This window comes from Malus sylvestris, chromosome 16 (assembly GCF_916048215.2).
Source record: "Malus sylvestris chromosome 16, drMalSylv7.2, whole genome shotgun sequence".
In the NCBI taxonomy this organism is placed as follows: domain Eukaryota; kingdom Viridiplantae; phylum Streptophyta; class Magnoliopsida; order Rosales; family Rosaceae; genus Malus; species Malus sylvestris.
Window position 1 is genome coordinate 25,719,329 of NC_062275.1, and position 26,169 is coordinate 25,745,497.

General features: G+C 40.7%; 1 protein-coding gene across 8 annotated transcripts; it reads left to right on the forward strand.

Annotated features, from left to right (window-relative positions):
- Positions 1 to 1,152: 1,152 nt before the first annotated feature.
- LOC126607776 (protein TRANSPARENT TESTA 9-like) lies at positions 1,153 to 24,843 on the forward strand. Of its 8 annotated transcripts, none has more exons than XM_050275494.1 (9): positions 1,153 to 1,814; positions 6,799 to 6,936; positions 13,144 to 13,249; positions 13,328 to 13,399; positions 13,506 to 13,564; positions 13,729 to 13,888; positions 14,026 to 14,192; positions 14,371 to 14,409; positions 23,940 to 24,843. In XM_050275494.1, exons 1-9 carry the CDS (start codon positions 1,629 to 1,631, stop codon positions 24,267 to 24,269), a joined length of 1,257 nt encoding a protein of 418 aa, XP_050131451.1. In that variant the 5' UTR covers positions 1,153 to 1,628; the 3' UTR covers positions 24,270 to 24,843. The 8 variants fall into 8 exon arrangements, 6 of the variants coding, with proteins under 6 accessions (XP_050131451.1, XP_050131454.1, XP_050131456.1 ...); XM_050275497.1 differs by having other exon boundaries at positions 13,506 to 13,550; positions 13,808 to 13,888; XR_007617702.1 differs by lacking the exons at positions 14,371 to 14,409; positions 23,940 to 24,843 and adding exons at positions 14,625 to 15,260; positions 23,780 to 23,914 and having other exon boundaries at positions 1,154 to 1,814.
- Positions 24,844 to 26,169: the final 1,326 nt, after the last annotated feature.

Consider the following 26,169-nt stretch of genomic DNA (forward strand, 5'->3'; position numbering starts at 1 on the left):
TTATGGTTCACTAAACAATAACTCACTTGGACTCGACCAGATCTTGCATTTGCTGCCAATCAGATATGTCAATTTATGCATGCTCCAAGAGAACAACATCTTCAAGCAGCAAAAAGGGTCCTCAGATTTCTTAAAGGTTGTATTTCCCATGGTTTATGGTTCACTAAAGGTCCTATCAATCTTTCAGCATACTCTGATGCTGATTGGGCTGGCTGCACATTTGATAGGCGGTCCACCAGTGGATATTGTGTATTTCTTGGCTCTAATCTCATCAATTGGAGTGAAAAGAAACAAAGCACTGTTGCTCGTTCCTCTACAGAAGCTGAATATCGTTCTTTAGCACATATTGCTGCAGAACTCACTTGGGTCTGTAAAATTCTCAGAGATCTTCATTTCCCTCTACCTACACTGCCTACACTACGGTGTGATAATATCTCAGCAATCTCTTTAGCATCTAATCCTATTTTTCATGCTTGAACCAAGCATGTTGAGATTGACTATCACTACATCTGGGAGTTGGTACTCGCAAATCTTATCAAAGTCCACTATGTTTGCAGTGAAGACCAAATGGCTGATCTCCACTCTAAATCTTTGTCTAAAAGCAGATTCTCTTATCTGTGTTCCAAGCTTCCAATTGGAATCCTCTCTGATTCCTCCTTTAGCTTGAGGGGGTGTATTAGGGAGAATGACAAGTCATCCAATACAGTTACTGTAAAATAGTTTGTTAAAGCTAAATGTAATTAGTTCTGTTAGTAACTGTAATTAGTTAAGGTAGTTGAGGGTATTCTTGTAACTAGCCTAAAGCAGCTAAGGCTGTATTTATTCACATCTTTGTAACTGATTTATTCATTCAATACAATTGGAAAACTTACAGAGGAAGTTTTCTGTTTCTATAACTGTTTCTTACTAAAATCCACGCCTTTCAAATTCACATCTTCCTTGTTTAATAACCTTTTAAGTTTTTGTTTTATTTCTGAGGAGAAAAGAAACCTTTTTTATTCGAACTCAGGTGCAAGGTGGTGGATACACATCTTCCTTGTTTAATAACCTTTGGATTTTTTTGTTTTCGTTATTAGTTTTTTGTTAGGAAGAGGGAAAATTCAGTTTTTTTTTGGGGGGGGAAGCAAGGTGAAGAAGGTGGTGCGAGGGAAGGGAGGAGGGAGAAATAAAGGCGAAAGAATGAAGCCAAAACTTTTATCCTTTTAGTTTTTATTCTGTAACACACCATATGTATTTCTTCCCCCACCCTTCATCTGTCCTTTTCTAGTATATTTCCCCTCTATATCCAACAATACTAGTGATTTCGTCAGTGACTCAGTTGTATGTAAGTACAAGAATGTGTGTTCAATTGTTTCCAATTGTTCAGTGCAGTTTAAAGAACTTAGGTTTCAAGTTTTATTTGTAAAGTAAAATTTTGTGCACTGTCATCTGCAGAGGTTTTACAAGTTCAAAAAGTGATGTTTTAGTTGTACGATATAGTTTATAAAGCTTAAGTTGCCTAGTTTTATGTAAAGGGTTCCAAAATTTCAAGGTGGGTAAAAAAATTAACAACCGCGTTAATCATTATTTTGTAACACAGCTTTAAATTGTTATGGTTATTCATCAAGTTCGCAGCTTATAAAAGTTCTATGATTTCCAGTTCTAGAATGTTTTCTTTGTGGTTATTTGTTTGTTTACATTGTGAGTTGTTGCCTATCATGATAATTCCTTCATTGGTTGGTTCACTTTATCTTTTTTATAATCTACAGGAGCAGTTTGGACTGTTGTGTTCTTCTCTGGAAGTGAGGGCTAGCCCTCGAGTACATAGATTTCAGGTAATTGGGGTAAAAAATTTGAATTTAATCGAATGTTGAACCTTCAGAACAGTTTCTGTCAAATGGTTGGCCTCGTTGAATCTTTTTGGTTAAAAAATAGGCCCAGTTAAAGTTAACTTTGGTGAACTAAATAAGATGAAGCACCAAAAATCCCTCAGTGCAAGCCAACGATGATTTTTAGACCATTTATAATTCCTCTCGCTCCTCTGTGACTTGTGGCAGTTTACATCTTTTAGAACTTTTAGGAAACTATTAGGCAAGGATTTTTTATTTGAGTTTTTACTTCCATTTCTTTTGGTTTGTTTTGCAAGGATTTTACTTAATTTGCTATATTACAGTCTTGTGTTCTTTAACCATTGATAGGAGATTCTTTTAAGGTTATTAACACGTAGGCATAGTTAGAAGGTAGAATAATAGTTAGTCATCATCCTAACGACTTACGCTTTTGGGAAACAGTAGTCAGCTGTCTAAATTATAAATGATCACAAGATTTTCCGAGTCTACAGCTGGATCCTCCCAACTTTTCTTGAATTCCACATGTGGCATTAGTGATGTAGGAGAGGTCTACATGTGAGATATAGAGTTCAATCACTGTCCCGTTGAAAAGGTCTCTATTCCAAGAAACGAAGAATGGGAAAGTCAGAAGAGGCAAGAGAGAGGGTGGTCTCAAGGGAGAAAGCAAACTTCACAGAGGCACTATTAGTTTTAATGAAGATAATTAGTTGGAACGTTAGAGGATTGGGAAGTAGACGGAAGAGGCTAACATTGAAAAGCAATTCCAATGGTTACAGCCCGACATCATCATACTACAAGAAACTAAGAAAACTTTGATTGACAGAAGTCTTGTGGCTACCGTGTGGGGAAGTAGATATAAAGAGTGGATTTTTGCCCCTGCTCAAGGAAGCTTAGGGGGCATAGTTGTAATCTGGAATACAAAACACATTTCAGTAACCGAATCTTTGGTCGGTGTTTTCTCTGTATCAATAAAAATTAAGGCTCCCAATGGGATGGAGTGGTGGCTATCCGGAGTCTATGGCCCATGTAAAAATAGAGAGCGAAGGGAGTTTTGGGAAGAATTGGCGGGACTTTATGGTATGTGTGGATCAAGATGGTGTGTAGGAGGAGATTTTAACGTGGTTAGATTTATAAATGAGAAATCAAATGGGGGGAGGCTGACTAAAAGCATGAGGAATTTTAATGATTTCATTCGAGAGACAGAACTCAAGGATTTGGATATGCTCAATGCACAATTTACCTGGTCAAATCTCAGAGAAGAACCTGTGTGTCGGAGATTAGACAGATTTTTATGGTCTAAAGGTTGCGAAGATATCTTTCCTGAGGCTAGACAAACGGCCTTGGCTAGGGTCATTTCCGATCATTGTCCAATCCAGCTAGACACCCACAAAGTGAAATGGGGGCCATGTCCTTTCAGATTTGAAAACATGTGGCTCCAAGATCCAGAATTCAGGAACAAGTTCAAGGAATGGTGGCAATCGGAGCAAGTGGAGGGGTGGGAGGGTTATAAATTTATGATCAAGTTAAAAGCCATGAAAAAAAAGGTGCAAAGCTGGAGTAAGGAAAGCTTCGGCGAAATCGAAAAAGTCTTGAAAGAAGCGGAAGCAAACATAGAGGAGTTGGATAGGAGAGAGGGGACGGAAGGCTTGGATTTTGAAGCTAGAAGTAAAAGGGAAGAACTCCAAACCCTTGTGGGAGACTTGGCTTTTAAAGAAGAAGTGAAATGGAGGCAGAGAAGCAAAGTGGAATGGGCAAAGGAAGGGGATGGTAATACAAAATTCTTCCATCGAGTTGCAAATGGGAGAAGAAAAAGAAACTATATTGAAAGGTTGGAGCCGGTTGGAGGGGGAATAATAGAGGATGTAAAAGAGATTGAAGAGCATATCGTCAATTTTTTCAAATCCTTATTTAGCAGTAATGACAAGGCATGCTAGGGTTTAAAAGGTATAAATTGGGCCTCAATAAGCGCCCTTGAGGCAAGTTGGCTTGAGAGGCCTTTTGAGGAAGCAGAAGTTCAAAGAGTAGTTTTCGATTGTGGAAAGGATAAATCACCAGGACCGGATGGCTTCTCTATGCAAATGTTCCAACATTGCTGGGATATTTTGAAGGAGGATATAATGAAGATCATGGAGGAGTTCTTTGAGAAAGGGATAATAAATGCAGTGACGAACGAAACTTTCATTTGCCTAATCCTGAAGAAGTCAGACTCTTTGAAGGTGACGGACTATAGGCCCATAAGTTTAGTAACTGGATTGTATAAAATTATAGCGAAAACACTGGCTTCAAGATTGAAGGAGGTTTTGGTTACCACTGTCTCTCCGCATCAGGGGGCGTTTGTTAAGGACCGACAAATTTTGGATGCTGTCCTCATTGCAAATGAAGTGGTAGAAGAGGTGAGGCAGAAAAAAGAGAAGGGATTGGTGCTCAAGATCGACTTTGAAAAAGCATATGATCATGTTGAATGGAGATTTCTGGAAGAAGTACTTCAAAGAAAAGGTTTTGGCAATAGATGGAGGAAATGGATGCAGGGATGTTTATACTTTGCAAATTTCTCCGTTTTGATCAATGGGAGACCAAGGGGAAAATTTCAAGCTTCAAGAGGACTGAGACAAGGCGACCCACTGTCACCCTTTCTCTTCACCTTAGTAGTCGATGTTTTGAGTAGGTTAATGGAGAAGGCTCAAGAAAATGATCTCATCAAAGGTTTGTGTATCGGGCAAGAAAAGGTGGAGATCTCTCATCTTCAATTTGCCGACGACACCATATTCTTCTTGACGGAAGATGAGGAAGTTTGGAACAACCTATTACAAGTGCTCAACTTATTCTGTTCGGTCTCAGGATTGAAAATCAACAAAGCTAAGTGCTTTTTGGCAGGAATAAATTCAGAGAGTGAGAAATTAAACATGATGGCAGTTTCTTGGGGTTGCGAGGTAGGCTGTTGGCCTATAAAGTATCTGGGACTTCCCCTTGGGGGCAGGCCAAGAGCAATAAAGTTTTGGGATCCAGTGGTAGAAACAATGGAAAGAAGACTTCAAAGTTGGAATAAGGCTTTCCTATCCAGAGGAGGTAAATTAACTCTAATTCAATCAGTCTTGGGAAGCTTGCCGATTTACTATATGTCCTTGTTCAAAATTCCTTGCGGAGTAAGAGGACATCTAGAAAAACTAATGAAGGGGTTTCTCTGGGAAGGTGTGGAGGAAGGTAAGAAAACCCATTTGGTCAAATGGGAGTTAGTTACTAAAAACAAGGAGAAATGAGGTCTAGGGGTGGGGAGTTTGAGGAATCAGAACGAAGCATTATTGGCTAAGTGGTTGTGGAGATTCCCAATGGAGTCTCAGTCTCTATGGCACAAGGTGATAAGAAGCAAGTATGGGCTACAAGTTAATGGATGGAATGCACTTCCTCCAAGAAGGGTTTCAAGTCGTAACCCATGGAAAGACATTTCGAGTGGTTCTCATCAGTTTCTTAGATATTGCAAGTTTGAGGTGGGCAACGGAGAGAGGGTGAGGTTTTGGGAGGATGGGTGGTCCCCCTGAAGGAGCAATTCCCCAGATTATTCCTACTATCGAGGAAGCATGGTCATAACATCTCGAGCTTCGTGGAAGGTTCGTCAAATTCCTTGAGTTGGAACTTTGACTTTAGGAGAAATCTGAATGAGATGGAGATAGAAGAGGCGGCCACATTATTACAGAAAGTGGAAGAGGTTCGCTTGTCTCCATCAAAAATGGATAACAGAAGGTGGAATCTGGAAGCTTCAGGTTTGTTCACATGCAAATCCTATCGTTCATTACTGAGCAACAATGGGATTGTGCACTATTATCCACCCTACTCTCAGATTTGGAAATCAAAAGCTCCTCAGAAGGTTAAAATACTTGTATGGCTTGTGGCCAATGGGAATCTCAACACTTGCGACAAAATTCAAAGGAGAAACCCTCTTATGTGTTTATCCCCACATTGGTGTAGTTTGTGCAAAGCTATGGAAGAGAGTGTAAATCACATCTTTCTTCATTGCTCTTACTCGATCCAACTGTGGTGGAAACTGTTTCAGGAGGTTAAAGTAAGTTGGGTCATTCCTAAAGGGTGTTTCGAGCTACTAGGTACAAACTTTAAGGCACTTGGAAAAGGGAAAAAATCCAAAGCTTTGTGGGGTTGCCTGGTATCGGCAATTTTTTGGAATATATGGCTGGAACGCAACAAAAGGATTTTTGAAGACTATACTGGAGTGGGGGCAGAAGTACTTTGGGGGAGAGTAAAATATTGGGCAGCTTTTTGGGCTTCGGTCACTAAAGAGTTTAATAATTGCTCTCCATCTCAAACACTCTGGGATTTGTTAGCAGCAGGTAAGTGAGCTAGGTCTAGAAATGGTTGCTGTAGCCAAATCCTATTGGGATTTTCCTTTCTAATATAGTTGGTGGACTTCTTATCCACTTCTGTGTATTACTCTATTCTTTAATAAAATTGTTTCTTCTCAAAAAAAAAAAAAAAAATCACTGCCTCCAATAGCTTAAGCTGTTAGGATTTGAGCCAACTACTACTATATATTCTAGCACTTCATATCATGTGAAGGTCTGTCTATAACACTAGAGAGTTAAAGATACTAAATTCGACATTGTGAGGCTGTATCCGCAGAGATTTAAACTCATGATTTCTCGTTTTGAAATTATATTAAATTGTTCTGGTTTAAAGTTATGATTTCTTACTTAGAGGTTACTTTAACTTTTTCTTGTTAACCACTGTTCCCACAAGTTTAGATGCTTGGATGTGAGCCAGCTGTTGTGTGCATAATTTCATTCCTTGTCTTTAATCCCTAAATATATACAATAAGTGTATATATTTGTGGATGCATTTAGACAATAAGTGGCACACATAGATCTCCATTTCCCCCTTGTATTATTCAATTGAAATTGCAGTCTACTTTTACATGTTTTGAAACTTGTAACCTCATTTTATTTCTGGGTGTGCTACCTAGGTTCTTGATGCATTGGTCAGTCTTTTTTGCCGTTCAAATATATCTGCAGAGACATTATGGGATGGTGGTTGGCTTTTGCGCCAGTTACTTCCTTATAGCGAGTCAGAGTTTAATAGCCATCATCTCAAGATGCTGAATGTAAGTTTTCATTTCTTATGATAGAAAATGATATAAGAACAACATTCTATCATCTTTACTATGTTTCATTTTGTATGACAGAATGATCTTCTTTTCTTCGTTTCCCAAAAGAGTAAAATATATAATTAGTCCCTGAACTTGGAGCCTAGTTTAGGATTGGTCCTTGAACTTAAATTCCGTTAATTTTAGCCCTTGAATTTGATAAAACGTGCAGAACTGGTCTTTTTAATTGACACTGGTAACAATTCCGTCTAAAATCACCATGTGACATGCTCAAGCTTCGTTATAAGGTATTTGGGCTATCTTTAAGAAGAAAAGAGAACAATAGAGAGAGAACAAATTAGTGAGCTGTTATATTATCTTTCTTAATGAATTACAATAAGGCAGAGTATCCGATTGAACTATTGTCTTTGATTTCTTGGTATGGTATCAAATGGCGTTGGCTCTTGATCTAAAAATGGAAAGAGCCCAACCTCAGTATGGATAGGGGTTTGGAGGAGGTGCAACATGAACCACGAATTAGCCAGCACTCCCCTTGTAAGTGCGGCATGGAAAATGTCAGAAAAAAGAAACGGAAACCTCAAATCTGGAATCCAGAGTCTAATGGGAAAGGTTCCTTTTTCTTTGATTACCGCATGGGAATAGATGTGTGAGCGGATTTTAAGATGGGAGATGACTCCCAAGCTTTGACCTGCAAGTCTCCCTCCAGACCCGACCTGGGGCCACTTCTCCGGTCACCGGGCAACCCAATCTAATCCAAATGCACCCTGAATAATGTGCAAATTTTGAGCTGTGACCCGTTCTTTATCACATGGGACTCGACGGTTGAGATCTCACTTATAGCTCCACGACTCCACCACAAGCAGATTTGCATCGGCTTTACATCAACTCTCTACGTCAAATGGTTGGAGTTTTGCTTGATATACCCCTATTGTGAAGCTCATGTGCATCGCATGGTGATTTTAGACGGAGTTGTTAATGATGTCAATCAAAAGAACTAGTTTTGCACGTTTTATGAAATTCAAGGATCAAAATTTAACGTTTTTCAGTTCATGCCAATTCTAACCTAGGCTCCAAGTTCAAGACTAATTCTATATAGGCCTAATCGGATAAATGGTCCCTGTGGTGCTAATGTAATCGGATGATAGGTTCCGTGGTAAAAAAATTAGGATTTAAACCTTCGTGGTGTTATTCCGTTAGCAAATTTAGTCCAAATGTGATTTTTTGTTAAATGTCCGTTAAATACAGGGATAAAAAGGTACACCTTCTTCCTTGTCTCTTTGCTCTCTCTGCAATTTGTATTTTCTTGCCTGAGGTCATCATTGGCAGCGGCCAGAATTTGAGGTTCTTCGAATGATTGTGAGCACGTGAGCTTTTTCAGAATTTGACAGCAGCCGTTGATATGTTCTCTTATTCCTCTATCTGCTTGATTCCTCACTCTTTCTTTTTATTCACTCTCTTTTAATCTTTAAAATTTGTATATTCATCTTCTCTCCTATCTGTCTATCTCCAACCATTTCGTGGGTTTTCTAACCGGCCAATTCCCATCCTTGATGCAGCTAACCTTTTCTATTTTTTTGATCCAATTCTCTGGATGTGGCATGATTATAGCAATCAAGCAGATAGAGGAATAAGAAAACGGACCAATGGCTGCTGTCAAATTCCGAAGAAGCTCACGTGCTCACAATCGTTCGAAGAACCTCAAGTTCTGGCTGCTGCCAATGATGACCTCAGGCAAGAAAATACAAATTGTAGAGAGAGAGCATAGAGACAAGGAAGAAGGTGTACATTTTCACCCCTGTATTTAACAGACATTGAACAGAAAAATCACTTATGGACTAAATTTGCTAACGGATGAACACCACGGGGGTTTAAATCCCATTTTTTTTACCACGGGGACCATCTTCCGATTAGATTAGCACCACAGGGACTAATTATCCGATTAGGCCTTCTATATATTACTCTTTCCCAAATTGTTTTAGCTTTTTAACGGTAATATTTAGTAGCTGCTTCGTAAGCTGTTGTGCCGGTGGCAGTTATGTAGGTCCACAAAGGGCCTGCCTTCTATTATGTGTTTGGTGCTTCTGTTGGTATATTTTTTGGTTGATTCAATCTTGAGTAGAATTTCATAGTGAGATGAATTTAAGTACTAGGACATTTTTACTCATCATTCTTCACAGTTACACATGTTATAATTCTGACTCTCATCTTGTTCTTTGATGTATCTGGCAATAGACTAAACTGAGCAAAATAGAGAATGAGAAACACATAAGATTTATACTAGTTCGGTAGAACTTTTGCCTACGTCCAGTTATGATTTCTCTAGGTAGAGAAATCACCTCTTCTTTGATTAATAGTAGTGTATACAATAATTTTGCAAACCTTAGAAGTAATCTCTCTCCCCTCTCTTGGTTGTCTGTTTTTCTCTGTGTTTTTCAGTCTTGCCGCTCCTTATGTGTCTATAATCTGATTAAGTTTCATATTCTATATGGATAGGAAAGTACACTTTCTTTCCTGTTCCAATTAGGCTTTTAGGATTCCGAATCTAAATTGTATAAAAAAACTTAATTCTTTCCTAGTCCTTTGAGGATAAGAATCTGTGCACCTTAGCTTTCCTAATACAATCCTAAACGAAATAGGACACTAACATCAATGCCTATTCCTAACAACACATAGTTTGAATTGGGCTTAACATAACCATCTAGTGATGCCATTGTTGTGGTACAAATATTTGTTAAGGTAATAAAAGTTTTGTTGTGACTATTGCATTTAAGAATGGGAAACTTGAGACAAACTCAAGAAATTGAAAACAAGTAATCAAGATAAACAAAGAATTTACGTGGTTTGGCTATGGTGCCTACGTCCACGAGGCAGCAACAAACTTCTACTATATTAATAATGAGTATAATGAATAATCCTGCCAAGCCTCTAGAATTACTGATGAAAAACCTAAAAGAAAACGCCTCTTCGATTTCTGAGCAGGCGCCTATTCGATTTCTGAAGCTCCGTCGAGTGCAAATTTTTATAGAGGCTGGCATTAAGTTCCAAAGCGCACTTGAGTCTCCACCAGTAGAAGCTCCCTTCTTACACTTCTAAGATCTTGATTTGTCCGACCTCTTCTCTCTTCAACACCTTTGAAAATGTCTGGTCTTTCTGACCGTCGTTTTGACTTGAACCTTGGTGAAGAGGCAGCCGCGCCTTCTCCAGACAACATATGGCGCCCATCGTTCTTATCCCCTACTGGTCATCTTACCGTTGGGGAATCCGTGATGAAGAATGATATGATCGCTGCGGTGGTGGCCAGGAACATTCTCATTCCCAAAGATAACAGACTTCTTTCTAAACGGTCTGATGAGTTGGCTGTTAAGGATTCTCTGGCTCTCAGTGTTCAGTGTGCAGGTTCTGTGTCGAATATGGTCTAACGCCTATTTGCTCGAACTCGCCAAGTTGAATCATTGGCAGCTGAAGTGATAAGTCTCAAACAGGAGATTAGAGGGCTCAAGCATGAGAATAAACAGTTGCACATGCTCGCACATGACTATGCTACAAACATGAAGAGGAAACTTGACTAGATGAAGGAATCTGATGGTCAGATTTTACTTGATCATCAGAGGTTTGTGGGTTTGTTCCAAAGACATTTATTGCCTTCGTCTTCTGGGGTCGTACCGCGTAATGAAGCTCCAAATGATCAACATCCAATGCCTCTTCCTTCTAGGGTTCTGTCCCGTACTGAGGCTCCGAGTGATCACCCTCTGATGCCTTCTCTTTCTAGGGCTCTACCGACTGCTGAGACTTCTTCTAAGCAACCTTTGTGAATGCCCCCTCTTGTTTGTTTATTTTGACTCATGTATATGTACATATTTGTAATTTATTGGAGATATCAATAAATTAGCTTTGCTTCATTTCAACGTATTGTTTTAAATACACCAAAGCCTTCTTCACTAAGTTCTTTGAATTTGTCTTTTGTTGAAGCTTGTATGTTGAAGCTTTGTGAGTGAAGCATGTAGGTTGAGGTAGTGTTCCCTTAATTTCTCGAGTGAGGAAAACTTCTCGGTTGCAGACCTGAAAAATCCAAGTCACTGAGTGGGGTCGGCTATATGAATCTTAGAACGCCATTGTGCTCGGTCCTGTGTCATGTCTTCCGTTAGATCCAAGTACTCTAAGTCTTTTCTTAGAGTCTCTGCCAAAGTTTTCCTGGGTCTTCCTCTACCCCTTCGGCCCTGAACCTCTATCTCGTAGTCGCATCTTCTAACCGGAGCGTCAGTAGGCCTTTTTTGCATATGTCCAAACCACCGTAACTGATTTTCTCTCAGCTTTCCTACAATTTCGGCTACTCCTACTTTACCTTGGATATCCTCATTCCTAATCTTATCCTTTCTTATGTGCTCACACATCCAACGAAGCATCCTCATCTCCGCTACCCCCATTTTGTGTACGTGTTGATGCTTCACCGCCCAACATTCTGTGCCATACAGCATCGCCGACCTTATTGCCGTCCTATAAAATTTTCCCTTAAGCTTCAGTGGCATACGACGGTCACACAACACGCCGGATGCACTATTCCACTTCATCCATCCAGCTTGTATTCTATGGTTGAGATCTCCATCTAATTCTCCGTTCTTTTGCAAGATAGATCCTAGGTAGCGAAAGCAGTCGCTCTTTGGTATTTCCTGATCTCCGATCCTCACCCCTAACTCATTTTGGCCTCCATTTGCATTGAACTTGCACTCCATATATTCTATCTTTGATCGGCTTAGGCGAAGACCTTTAGATTCCAACACTTCTCTCCAAAGGTTAAGCTTCACATTTACCTCTTCCTGAGTTTCATCTATCAACACTATATCGTCTGCGAAAAGCATACACCAAGGAATATCATCTTGAATATGTCCTGTTAACTCATCCATTACCAACGCAAAAAGGTAAGGACTTAAGGATGAGCCTTGATGTAATCCTACAGTTATGGGGAAGCTTTTGGTTTGTCTTTCATGAGTTCTTACGGCTGTCTTTGCTCCTTCATACATATCCTTTATAGCTTGGATATATGTTACTCGTACTCCTTTCTTTTCCAAAATCCTCCAGAGAATGTCTCTTGGGACCCTATCATACGCTTTTTCCAAATCTATAAAGACCATGTGTAAATTCTTTTTCCCCTCTCTATATCTTTCCATCAATATTCGTAAGAGATAGATTGCCTCCATGGTTGAGCGCCCTGGCATGAACCCGAATTGGTTGTTCGAAACCCGTGTCTTGCCTCAATCTATACTCAATGACTCTCTCCCAGAGCTTCATTGTATGACTCATTAGCTTAATACCCCTATAGTTCATGCAATTTTGTATGTCGCCCTTATTTTTGTAGATAGTCACCAAAGTGCTCTTTCGCCACTCATTTGACATCTTCTTCATTTTCAAAATCCTATTGAAAAGATGGCAACAACAAACTTTCGCTGTATCAATAATGAGTACAACAAATAATCTTGCCAAGCCTCTAGGATTAAGACTTGATGAAAAACCTAAAAGAACAACAAATACACTCTTATCTCTTTTCTTTTTTCTCGCATATAGTTTTGTGCAATAGCCCCTTTATATAGACATAATAAAGGTATTTTTCAATAAGGTTACTAATCCTAATTGGAATCTAGTTATGAATTCTTTTCCTATTGAGAAACCAACTCCAATTGAGAAAACCACTATAATTGGGAAAATAGCTTAATCCTCTAAGACTATAACTCCTAATCGACTTGGGACAACTCATCGTGGGCGGGAAAAACCCAACAAGCTTATCCTGGTAGGACTTAATTGCTCTAATGGAATTGGGATGCTTTGGTCTCTTCTTTGTGTTTTTGTACTATCTTTCAGGCCTTGTAGATTTAAGAGGCGCCAATAAAGGGTCGACATTTGTTTCTTGAAATTTTCAAATTTATTGATATAATTTTTCGTCGTTTTAGATTATGTAGAAGAATGTTTCTCCCACTATGGAAATTTGACCTAGAATAGGATGTCAATCATAGACAAATTGTTTTCACATCTCTCGTTCCATCCATGGAGGATAGATGTAGACTTCCACATAAATAGAACACCAATGCATAGACCCAAGTCCTGAGAAGAAAAAAAATCTCCTATTCTTGTTCAATCCAAGTAGAATCCATATAAAATTTCTTGGATATAATAAACATGACAATGTTTACTTATACTGTTTTTCTTATACAGGATTCATATAAGAACTGTGCCAGTGCTCTTCTCAAGGATACTAGAGGAGTCTGGCCAGATCTTGTTGTAACAGTCCTCTGTGATGAATGGAAACGTTGCAAGAGAGGTAATTCATGTCATGTTTTGTAATGACTAATGAATTGGTTGTTTGAATGTTAACTGATGTTTTTTTGGAAATCTGTAGCAATAGAGGCCTCATCCCTTCGGAAAGAGCCCAAGTGTATTCTGTTGTCATCTCAGAGGTTCTCGTCTGAAGGTAGAACTGAAGACCTGTTGTGGATTTTTGAATTGAAGGACTTTGAAACCTTCAAGGTTGTTTTGAGTAAGCTTCCAGTTAACTCGTCTTTTTTTCTTTCTGATAGATGGTATCACAAGTGATTCATCGTTTGCTGCTGGTGAAAGGATGTGTGAGTTGGTTAAGGTTTGTGTTGGTAGTTGATACTCTATTAAAATTCTTAAATAAATTAAAGAAATAGAAAGAACAAATTATAGAGTTATATAACAAATACATTAAACACATCATACATTCATATTTTGTGGTGGTACCTGAAACGTTGTTCTGGTTCTAACCTTATCATACTTCAGATGTTTGTACTCCTACATCAACTTCAAATTTTCTCACTTGGTAGAACTTTTCCTGAGAAACCTCCTATTAACCCTCCAGCTGATGTTTTTGAAAATTCTCGTGCACAAAGCGCTGGCCTAGATGCTGCAGGTCCAAAGCTTGGCACTGAGCTAAGGCTTGGTGAGTTCTCTATCCTGTATATATTTATACCTATATAAATATGTATCTTTCTTACTTTTAGCACAACTTCATACAATTATTTTATTTCTAGAACTTGTAGTATTTCTTGATTAATTCTTTGTTGTTGCCATATGCAGTTGATGCTGTGCCTTGTAGAATTGCGTTTGAGAGGGGTAAAGAACGTCATTTTTCCTTTCTAGCAATCTCTTTGGGTACATCTGGGTGGGTTGTTTTAGCTGAAGAATTTCCCCTAAAGGAGCCTTATGGAGTCATTCGTATGGTTGCACCTTTGGCTGGTTCCAATGTAAGTTGCAGCTTTAGTGTTTTCCATGTCCTTTTTTCTACTTTGGTTTAAAATATTTGTGAATCATTTATAGCATCAGTACTTCCTTTAGGATCTATTCCTATTTTATCTAATAGTTTTTATTAAACATATGCCATATTCAATATGTATATTACTCCTAAGCCACTCCTCTTTACAGTTCATATTGGTAAGCAGTACCAGATTTTTTCTGTTGAAGGTTTGTAATTATGATTTTGTTTACTTTTACATTTCGAACTTTTCGAGGATGCTGTAGTTTCACAGGTATCTAATGTCTTCTTTGTTATTTCTGTAAACACGAAATTTTCCTGAAAGGAAAGAGACAAGAACAATGTGCACAAAATAATATTTGTATTTGATGGTTTAGGGTTACAATCTCTCTAAAATTCGATCTTTTGATTCGATTTCTGTAAGGTGTTTATTTGTGGATGTGCGATTGATCCAGAGGGCCGTTGGGCTTGATCTAAGGATGAACGTTCTTCAAGGGCTGTGGGCTTGATCTTGAAGGTGGATTTGAGCGGATCTTCAAGGAGCCGTTGGGGCTTGATCTTGAGAATGAGCGTTTCTTCAAGGGGTGTTGAGGCTTGATCTTGAATAACGGTGATGAACGGATCTTCAAGGGCTTTTGGGCTTGATCTTGAAGATGGATGATTGTTGATCCAAAGGCCGTCGGGGCTTGATCTTGGAAGAACGATGAACGAAGAACGCTTTCTTCAAGGGCCGTCGAGGCTTGATCTTGAAGGTGGATGATTGTTGATCCAAGGGCCGTCGGGGCTTGATCTTGGAAGAACAATGAACGAAGAACGCTTTCTTCAAGGGTCGTCGGGGCTTGATCTTGAAGAACGATGAACGAAGAACGAAGAAGGCTTTCTTGATTCTTCGGGAACCTGGATGCTTGAGAGCTTCAGAGTTTCAGAGCTTCAGAGCTTCAAGGTGTAATATGAAATTTTTTGGTTTCTCAAAATGAATGAAATTTGCTTCTATTTATAGAATTTTCCAAGGCCTAATTTTGAATATAATATTCCAGATGAAATAAGTTGTTTCTGCCAGGTGTTGACAAGTGTCCTGTTTGATGACTTTTCCAACTTATTTCGATTTTTTGTTTAGACACACGCTACGTGTAAAATTTATGTAATACATGAGCGTTGAAATTGTAACTATTGGTCAACATTTTTTTTACCGAAATTTCGATGTCTACAAATGCCCCCACTTCAAGGCGCGCCATATACATGTGCTTGTCACGTGGAAGAGATGCGTTTTGAAGTCCCTTAATGTAGATGTCGATCCAAGGGCCATTGAGGCTTGATCTTGAATTGGGCTTGAGATTTCTTCAAGGGCCGTTGAGGCTTGTTCTTGAACTTTGTTTGAAATTTCTTCAAGGGCTGTTGATGCTTGATCTTGAAGGTTGAAATTGGACCACAAAGAGCTTTATGTGGTAGATGATCTTTGGCTTTGGTAGTGGATGAATTGGCACGTATTTGTTTTTGTACTTGTTGACTTCCCACAGCTTTGATCTTGAATTGGGTTGGAGGATTTTCTGGATTCCTCTAATTGTTGACTTTCCACAGCTTATCTGGATTTGATTCAAGGGTGGTGGACGCTTGATCTTGAATCGGACTTGTGATTTCCTTAAGGGCCGTCGAGGCTTGATCTTGAATTTGGCTGGAAGCTTCTTCAAGGGCCGTTAAGGCTTGATTCTTGAAGGTTGACTCGAACACATGACAAGCAGGCACGAGGTGAAGATGACGACTTGTTGCTTTGTTCAATCTTTCTAATTCACACCTGAGCAGTTTGGTCAACGGTATGATCTTCAAGATTGATGGGCTCTTCTTCCAGTTGGTGACTTGATCTTTAAGGATTTGATTCAAGGGTGATGAATCGCCACGTGCAACCCACAATGCCTAACGAGTCGACCCAAGAATTTAAGGGTCAAAACGAGTCCTCCACCCAGAGTGATTGCAACCCTGATGATATGAGATACTTTTGATTTTGAAGAAGTAGCGGATGAATCGGCACGTGCTTTGTTGTTCTTGTCTCCACATGCTTCAATGTATCATTTTCCCTTGCCTTATCTGTTCTTCTGGCAGATGTGGTATCTTCTCTGGAAGCATAAGATGTTGAGATAATGGGTACTTCGAAAGCAGTGCTAGGTAAGCAATCAGGGAAGGGTTCCAAGCAGTCGGTTCCAGATCGGAAGATTGATACCAAGTGTTGGCTGATTGCTTTCTTTCTCCTTGTCCCGCAGGTAAGAACAAGGACAAAGAAAAAGACAGAGAGAAAGCATGATATGAAATACTCTTGCTTTCGAAGAAGTGGTGGCGATTTGACAGCGTTGCACAGCGAGGCTTTGATCTTCGGCGATGGTGTCGTCAATAGGTTGTTAAAGTTTCTCGAGCTTTTGGATTCAACTCAGACCCCTTCTTCTCTCTAATTCTTCAACTCGGACTCATTCTGCTGAGTTGATTGTGCATGCCGCATTTCCTTATTTGTTCTCCAAGCAGATGTGGCAGTTTCTTGAGTTCCTCAACTTAGACTCATTTTGTTGAGTTGACTGTGCAGGCTGCATTCTTCTCTGCTTGTTTCTTCTGCACGTTGTCTCCACATGCTGCAAGGTATCATTTTCACTTGCCTTATCTGTTCTCCAGGCAAATGTGGCATCTTCTTTGGAAGTACATCAGCAGCTGAAGATGAGTACTAGAGAGCAATGCCAGGTAAGCAACCAGGCAAAGGTTCCAGGTAGTCGATTCCTTACCCGAGTTTGAGTGGAGGTTCCGGCATATTGTTTTCTTTATCCTTGTCTTTGTAGGTAAGAACAAGGACAAAGGAAATGACAGGGAGAAAGCATGATATGAGATACTCTTTCTTTTTACCCTGGTGATATGAGATACTTTTGCTTTGGTGTCATTTGCTTTCAGAGGTACCCCAAGAAATAAGGAAAACTGAGTGACTCGAGAGGCTTCGTTGGGAAGGCATTCTCGGAGATGAAGAAAATGTTCTGTATATCTGCCTTGCTATGGAGGGTGAAGGTGGACAGTTATAGGAAGTTCTTTAATACCTGTAGAGGTACTATTCTTTCACTCGTGTCGGCAACCATTGAGTGATTGATCAGTATGGCTTCACGTGCTTTCTTCTTTATCAGAAATCTTCGACAAATTGTCCGTAATTTCTGCCAAGCTGAGTGTGCATGTGACAGGTGTTGACGGGGCTGAAAAAGACTGGCGCCTCTTCGATATCTAGGATCGGCGCTTCGACAAATTACCCGTGATTTCCGCAAAGCTAAGTTTGCGTGTGACGGGTGCTAACGCGTCTGGAAAAGCAAGATGCCTCTCCGATTTCTGAGCTTGCCTCTTCAATTTTTTGAATTGGCCTTTTCGAATTCTGAGCTTACCTTTTCGATCTCTGAAATCCCGGCGAGTGCTGATTTTTTATAGAGGCACGCAGTTCGTTTCAAAGCACACTTAAATTTTCGCTTGTAGAAACTCCTTTCTTGCACATCTAAGATCTTGATTCGTCCGACCTCTTCTTTCTTCAACACCTTTGAAAATGTCTGGACCCTCCGACCATCGTTTTGATTTGAACCTTGGTGAAGAACCAGTCCCGCATTCTCCAGACAACATATGGCGCCCATCCTTCATATCCCCTATTGGTCATCTTACCGTTGGGGATTCGGTGATGAAGAATGATATGACAGCTGCGGTGGTGGCCCAAAACCTTGTCACTCCCAAAGATAACAGACTGTTTTCCAAACGGTTTGATGAGTTGGCTGTTAAGGATTCCTTGGCTCTCAGTGTGCAGTGTGCAGGTTCTGTGTCTAATATGGCTCAACGCCTATTTGCTCGAACTCGTCAAGTTGAATCATTGGCGGCTGAAGTGATGAGTCTCAAACAGGATATTAGAGGGCTCAAGCATGAGAATAAAAAGTTGCACAGGCTCGCACATAACTATGCTACAAATATGAAGAGGAAAATTGACCAGATGCAGGAATCTGATGGTCAGATTTTACTTGATCGTCAGAGGTTTGTGGGTTTGTTCCAACAGCATTTGCCTTCGTCTTCTGGGGTTGTACCGCGTAATGAAGCTCCAAATGATCAACCTTCGGTGCCTCCTCCTCCTGGGGTTCTGCCTAGTACTGAGGCACCACCTGATCAACCTTTGTGAAGGCTCCCTTCTGTTTGCTACTCCCTTTTATTTTATTTTATTTTTTTTTTATTTTTTTTTGTCTCATGGAAAATGTACATTTATGTAAATTTTTAGAGAAATCAATAAATAAGTTTTATTTCTTTCACTGTCTATATATATATATTTTATTTATTTATTTTTCAGTGCGCTTGGCACCATCATTATTTTTTCTTCTTTTTGCCAATTTGCATGTCTCTTTTTTTTGCTTTCTGCACGCCATCATCCCTTAACAAATGATGGCTATCATTTTCCCTTTTTTTTTTTGTTTATTTCTTTTGGATGGTGCCTGATGCACCGAAAGCTTTATAACTTTTTTTATTATTCTTTTTTGCATGGTGTTGTCCACCAAGATTCCACCATTTTTAAAAAAAATATCATTTCTTCTTCTTTCCAGATTGGTTTGTCTGCTTTCTTTTTTTTCTTTTTTTTTTGTTATTATTATTATTTTATATATATATATATATATATATATATATATATTCCCCACATGGTGCATGCGATGGGCAAAAGGAAAGGTACCACGACAGCTTGGGCGAAGAGGGAGTTGAGGGCGAGAGCGGAGCTGGAGCCTCGGAGGGAGATCCAGGGACTGAAGATGGAGAAGCAAGGTTGGAGTAGGCAGGGAGGAGGCTGAGTTGTCCTCATCCCCCGAGATGCGCCACACGCGGAGGAAATCGCTGGAGGTGAGACGTAGCTTGCATCGCAGTCAGCTTGTCTAAACCTATTCGGAGTGAAGGGTTGGCAACAGAGAAGCACCAGGCGCTCATGTACTCAGCTTTTTGCCAAGGAGGGAAATGCATGCCATTATTCTTCAGTTTATCAATAACCTTGCTCTGCAAGAACTTTATCAGTACCCGCCATGCCTCCTGGCATATCATCTCCTGCCTATTTGCACTTGACTTCTTTAGTTGTTGGGCTTTCCCACGTAACTGAGTTATCATTCGAACAACATTGCTCAGTATAGAAACCGGTTCCAGTGGATTATATTATACAAGCGAAGAGCACTGATGCATAGAAGCCATGCCAACACCATGGTGATGAAGATGATGATTGGTCCAGTTTGAATGAGAAGCCAGTGTTTGGGGGAAGGGTCATCAAGTTGAATTTGTTGATGGCGAATGAGGTTCGATCTGCCATTGATTCTCTTGCGGTGGTTCCACGCCTCGTCGTCCAGGGACCACGACCGCTACTTGTAGAGCAGAAAAGGTGGCGTTGAGGAGCTTGGTGCCGAGGAGTTGGTGGAGCGGAGCATAGAGCTCGCGTGCTCGATAGTTGCTGTGGTGGAGGAGCAGCAGGTAGGCTTGGGTGGTGTTTATCGGTGGTGAAGCCTCGGAGGTGGTCGTGCTGCTACTGCTTGGTCTCATCGTCACCGATGACACTGTCGAGCTGATCGATCAGGTCGTGCGGCTGCAGTATTATTTTCCCCTGACCCAGGTACCTGGAGAGAAGGGCAACGAGTTCGTTGCGATGGTCGGAGAGAGGATCCTCGACGCGCTTCCTGAGGCTTAAAGCGGGAGTGAACTTAGGGCGATTCTCCATGATTAAGTTGTCGTTGTCTTCCTCTTCTTCGTCTCTGTTCTGCAAGCGTTGGATAAGAATTGTAGAGAGAGAGAGAGCGGGAAGTGCGAAGATGAGAAGAAAGACGGTAGAGCACGCCGTCAGAACGGATTTGAACTTCTGGTGGCGAAAAGTCAAAGCCGCCGTGGTCAACAACCTCTTTGTTCTTCTTCACCTTATTTCCCTTCTAATCGGCGGAGTTCTGAATCTTTTCTGGCACCGAGACTTGCTGTGAGGCGGAGGTGGCGCAGCCCAGGCCTCTGAAGCTGGAGAGGAGGAGGGAGGAGATGGTGGATTTGCATGTTGTGGAAGCGGCATTCGAGGCTGTGTGGGTTGCTGTTGGGGTGCAGAAAACTTGCTTCTAACCAATGGTTTTTGATGTACAACAGAAAATTGGCCTTCTTACACATTGGGCACTAACCCAGACTGTAAAGCCTCATTGAATGGAGGTTGTGAGGTATGACCTGAAGCTTGCCTGATATTTGGTATCTGCAACATTTGTGGGCTCACCATTCCAAGCATTATTTGTGCCCGGAAAAGGGCTTTCGACAACTGTGGCCTTGCAAGCAAGTTGAGTGGATTGGGTTTTGAGAGCTGGGCCTAGGCCTGTACATATACATACATACATACATATACATACATACATACATATATATACATATATATATATATATATACACATATACACTTTTTTTTTATTATTATTTTTTCTCTTTTTTTTTTTCAAAGAAACTGTAATTTAATTTTGTACAAAGAAAATTGCAAATAAATTTGTAATAAAATTGACCTTCATCAATGAGACTTTAATAAAGCCCTTTTTTTTTTTTTTTTATGTGACTGAACTAGAAATTGAATGCTCGAGCTGCCTACGTACATTTCCAAAGAAAGAGATCAAGTCAAAATGTAGTTCAAATGAGCGATGAATTTAACAGTGATTTTGATAATGATTTTTCCATACACAGTTTATGCTCTTGCGGGCTAGGAGCTTTGTGTCCTACAGTTTAGGCTCGTGCGGACAAGGAGCTTCGTGTCCTACAATTTAGGCTTGTACGGACAAAGAGCTTTGTGAATTTGTCAAATGATCCTGGATAGGCATTCCTTGCAATTTTCATAGCAAGGAGTCTTGACCGAGTGATTGAAGAAGTCTTCAGGAAAGAAATCGCGCATCGTGATGGGGATGGACGATCTATGTGTCGAAATTTCATCATCTTCAACACATTCACGTTGCTTTGAAGGTTGACAAGAGCTGCTTTGCCCCCTTTCCGATTGGCGGACTTGTGGAGGAGACGTATGCTTCTTCTGCAATTTCTTAGGAGTGACTTGAGTCCATCCTTCAACTTTGCTTGTCTTGGAGGATGCCCTCGACGGTTGAGGTAAAAACTTTGAGTCAGAATAGCCAGAAGTGATGGTGGTATAGTTTGACTTCACCACATCGTCAAGATCTAGCTCGATGATTCCTTTCTGAGCCAGCTTCATGATGAGATCTTTCAGCACGAACCACTTTTCTGTCGGATAACTGATAAAGTGGTGGAATTTACAGTATCTTGGACTGTCGGTACGATTCATCTCTTTTGGCTGTCTGCACTCAAGCAAACCGATCACATTCTTGTCCAACAGGTCATCCAGCATGGCAACCACATCAGAGTCGGGGAATGGATAAGTCTTCTCCTCGAGCTCCTTCAAAGTGCGTCTACGCATCTCTTGATCACGAAAAGCTTTGGTTTGAATCGCCTTGCCTCGTGTGGAGATTTTGACGGGAAATGTGTTGACCGTCATCGCTTCCTTGGTGGGTTTCCATGCAGCCTTCTCCACCTTTGTCCCAAGTACTTTGTCGTTCTTGTAGTCGGCGATTGGTTCTTTCTTCCCATGATGGGTGATGCTCAACTCCATGTCATGGGCGCAGGTGGCTAACTCTTCGAAGGTCCGTGGTTTGATGCCTTGAAGGATGTATTGCAAACCCCATTGCATGCCTTGGATGCACATCTCGATTGAAGAGGTTTCCGAGAGCCTGTCTTTACAGTCGAGGCTTAGAGTGCGCCATCTGTTGATGTAGTCAATGACTGGCTCGTTCTTCCAATGCTTTATGCTCGTTAGCTCTAGCATGCTTACAGTGCGGCGGGTGCTGTAGAAGCGGTTGAGGAATTCCCGCTCCAATTGCTCCCAGCTGTTGATGAACTCAGGCTCTAGGTCCGTGTACCACTCAAAGGCGTTTCCTTTCAGCGAGCGCACAAACTGCTTGGCGAGGTAGTCCCCTTCGGTCCCTGCGTTGTTGCAAGTTTCAACAAAGTGGGCAACGTGCTGTTTTGGGTTTCCCTTTCCATCGAATTGCATAAACTTTGGCGGTTGATAACCCCTTAGCATCTTCAGGGCATTAATCTTCTTGGAGTATGGCTTTGAGTAGAACAAGGAGGTATGTGAGCTCCCTTCGTACTGTGCTTTGACGGTGCTGGCGATCATCTCTTACAACTGCTTGATGGAGAGAGATCCCATGAGCGTCGTTGCTTGGTCTGGCTCCGGCTTCACATCGATTTTCTCCACCGGAGGCTCATCTTCTTCGCCAGCTTCTCTCTTTAGTGGATCATCCTCTGGGTCGGGGTTCTCGCCGTCCTGTGGCTTCAGTCGGCTGACGAGTGCAGCGATTTGCAAGTCTTTTTCTTCCACAATCTGTGTTAGCCTTGCAATCGCTTCATTCATTTGGGCCAGTTGTTCTTCGATGGAGGTAACGCCGATGGTCATGACTTGTGCAACAAATAGACGTGACGTTCTTTTAGACATCCAGGATGCTGACGAAGAACGTCGTTGGCTGCTTTGGGATGTCATCTTGTGTGCCTCAGCATCATGCTTCGGTGCCCCTAACGAGGTCAGGTTGATGACGGACTCGCGCCTTTGATGCTCCCCTTGCTCCTTTAGCGGCACCAACTTTGAAGTGGCATGTTGAAGAGCGGTTGTGGCGCCAATGGATGCTCCGTTCATGGCGGAAGTGCTCAGGCTTCTTCCCTTTGTGAGAACGGCTTGTCCTTTACTTGATGCCATTGATTTTTGGAAATGTGCTTGAATTTCTTGAACGGAGAAAGAGATGAGAGGTAGAGATTGTCCCACTGGGTGTGCGAAATTTGTAAACACGAAATTTTCCTGAAAGGAAAGAGACAAGAACAACGTGCACAAAATAATATTTGTATTTGATGGTTTAGGGTTACAATCTCTCTAAAATTTGATCCTCTGATTTGATCTCCATAAGGTGTTTATTTGTGGATGTGCGATTGATCCAAAGGGCCGTTGGGCTTGATCTAAGGATGAACGTTCTTCAAGGGTCGTGGGCTTGATCTTGAAGGTGGATTTGAGCGGATCTTCAAGGAGCCGTTGGGGCTTGATCTTGAATAACGGTGATGAACGGATCTTCAAGGGCTTTTGGGCTTGATCTTGAAGATGGATGGTTGTTGATCCAAGGGCCGTCGGGGCTTGATCTTGGAAGAATGATGAACGAAGAACGCTTTCTTTAAAGGCCGTCAGGGCTTGATCTTGAAGGTGGATGATTATTGATCCAAGGGCCGTCGGGGCTTGATCTTGGAAGAACGATGAACGAAGAACGCTTTCTTCAAGGGTCGTCGGGGCTTGATCTTGAAGAACGATGAACGAAGAACAAAGAAGGCTTTCTTGATTCTTCGAGAACTTGGATGCTTGAGAGCTTCGGAGTTTCAGAGCTTCAGAGCTTCAAGGTGTAATCTGAAATTTTTTGGTTTCTCAAAATGAATGAAATTGGCTTCTATTTATAGAATTTTCCAAGGCCTAATTTTGAATATAATATTCCAGATGAAATAAGTCGTTTCTGCCAGGTGTTGACACGTGTCCTGTTTGATGACTTTTCCAACTTATTTCGATTTTTTGTTTAGACACACGCTACGTGTAAAATTTATGTAATACATGAGCGTTGAAATTGTAACTATTGGTCAACATTTTTTTTACCGAAATTTCGATGTCTACAATTTCCTTCAGCCAAAACATGATTATAAGCATTCAAGATGGTTACACTTGCGAATCTGTCCATCCACTTTACCGTTTGTGGAGCCTGCCAAATATGGTGCCTACGGGAAATTGAAGACAAAAACCTTGGTTGATGGAAGATGGACCCTAGCATTCAGGGACGAAGAATCTTGCACCACTGCTTTGTCTATGGTTTTGGAGGAGATAAACCTACAAAGCAATGAGGTAGAGAGAAGATTAAAACCTTTATTTGACCTCAAAAGCTTAGTAGAATCTTCAAACTCTTCTCAAGGTCATCCTCGAACTTCCTCTTTTCATTCAACACTTTCTAATTCTTTTTAGGCCTCCAACTTGCTTTAGTTTCCTAGTAATAGGTCGCTAACTCGCTCTAAGATCCTTTTTCAAACCTCCATCTTGAGTCAAATAGATAAGTAAATACACATCCGGTTGCATTGATTTTGCGTGTTGGTAGTAAGGGGGTCGAAGACCAAAGAGTGAGTTGTTCGCGGGGTGGGAACATAATATTTCCTTAGTCACCCTTTGTATATTGTTGAAACAACCTTAGGTATATACCCTGAAATGTAGAGTAGTACCCTCATTTTTGTACCATTCTTTTTATATTAGCTTTCCTTGTCCTGATTTTCGAATTTACGAGTTTTTTCCCCTCATTCTTTAGCAGATCTGACCCTAGTTTTTTACTTCCATAATTAGATGTCCCGGTAACAACATTGTACAAATGAAGTGATTCCAGAGCAATGCTTTGTGTATCTGTTTTCGTATGTGATTCAAGATCTTGTGTGCTTGTGTACACACTTTTTTACGTACAATTCTCTTAAACCGGTTCAAGTTGTAAAATTTGCAGATTTTAACGATAGAACTCGATTAGTAAAGGCGTCTCTCAGGTGATTGAAAATAATCTGACGCTGTAAAGTTCACGTCTTCTTCCAATAATTTATTTTGTGATCTATACGAGCATCTCTAATCACCATCAACCTCATTCACCAAATAGTTATCAGTCACCTTAACACCGCTCAAGGCTTGAGAGTTGAGCCCAAAACCAGGAAACACAGAACAGCAAAGCTTAAGACTTTTCTTTTTCTCTCTAATGATTTAACTTTATTTGTTATTTTTTGGATGAATGATATATGATAGTGTTGATCCTAAAAACTACTAAACCTATGTGGTGCGCAGACCGAATAGCTAATGAGCTAACTACGTTATTCGGTTGAATGCGAGGTGTGCAAACTCGAAGACCGAGCTCAGTCGGTAAGTGAATGAATAAGGTGGTGGTGTCAAACGCAATGGTTACTTCTATATTTTGCGATTGCGGTCAAGGAAAGAATCCGTCTCGGCCTATGGGTTCTAGAGCCTTAAGACAAGGTTGCTGGTTACCACGAAGTTCATAAATATTCAAAGGAGATAAGTATCTTGATCGTAAATGTTGTTTGGCTGTTGGAATGCTGACTCTGAAATATATTTGTAAATAGCCAATCATAAAATAGGTTCGGCTTTCATTATGCTGAACAACGTAACTTGGTAACACCTCACTTCACTGAAAAAGCTAATAAAGTGACATCTTCCAACAAGGACTCAAAGAACCCTTGTTGATGGAGACTTGGATGGGTAATTCTAATACAAAATGTAAGATGCTCCATGTTCGCCTGACTCTACGGCTCAAGCGATGTCAAGTAGGAACTATAAGGTGTCGTCGATTGTCAACCATAGTGTTGTCCAATACAAACTGTAAGATGTGCTTGACGAAATTAGGAAAGTTAGGGTTTTTCTCAAAGATGAGGGTTTCGAGTAGAGCAAGAAATTGCTCCATGTTCGCTTGACTTTACGGCTCAAGCGTTGTCAAATAGAAACTGTAGTGTTGTCCAATACAAACTATACGATGTGATTGACGAAATTAGGAAAGTTAGGGTTTTTCTCAAAGATGAGAGGGTTTCGAGTAGAGTGAGAAATTGCATAGGGTAGATTTGTGTGTTGTGTTGAGTTGAAGAGGCTTTGAATGTTGCAAACCCTCTTCTATTTATATAAGTGATTTTCACAGGTGCTGAAGTAAAGTCCGCTCCAATTGTATTTCCTCAGCACTCCTTGACCCAAAATATCGGATACACCTGATTCGGCCACTCCTACCAAACATAGGACTTTGAACCTAGTCCTTCCTTCGTAATTAATTCATTCCTTATTCTGATCAAATTTGCACCCAGATTCTTGGAATATTATGACTCCTAATAAT

Bases quoted from the DNA above. Each gene is read 5' to 3' on its own strand.
- LOC126607776 (XM_050275494.1), top strand. From the start codon at position 1,629: ATGATTTCCAGTTCTAGAATGTTTTCTTTGTGGTTATTTGTTTGTTTA. The intron at 14,193-14,370 runs GTAAGTTGCAGC...TCCTCTTTACAG, and splicing joins CACCTTTGGCTGGTTCCAAT to TTCATATTGGTAAGCAGTAC. The intron at 14,410-23,939 runs GTTTGTAATTAT...AATTTCCTTCAG, and splicing joins CCAGATTTTTTCTGTTGAAG to CCAAAACATGATTATAAGCA.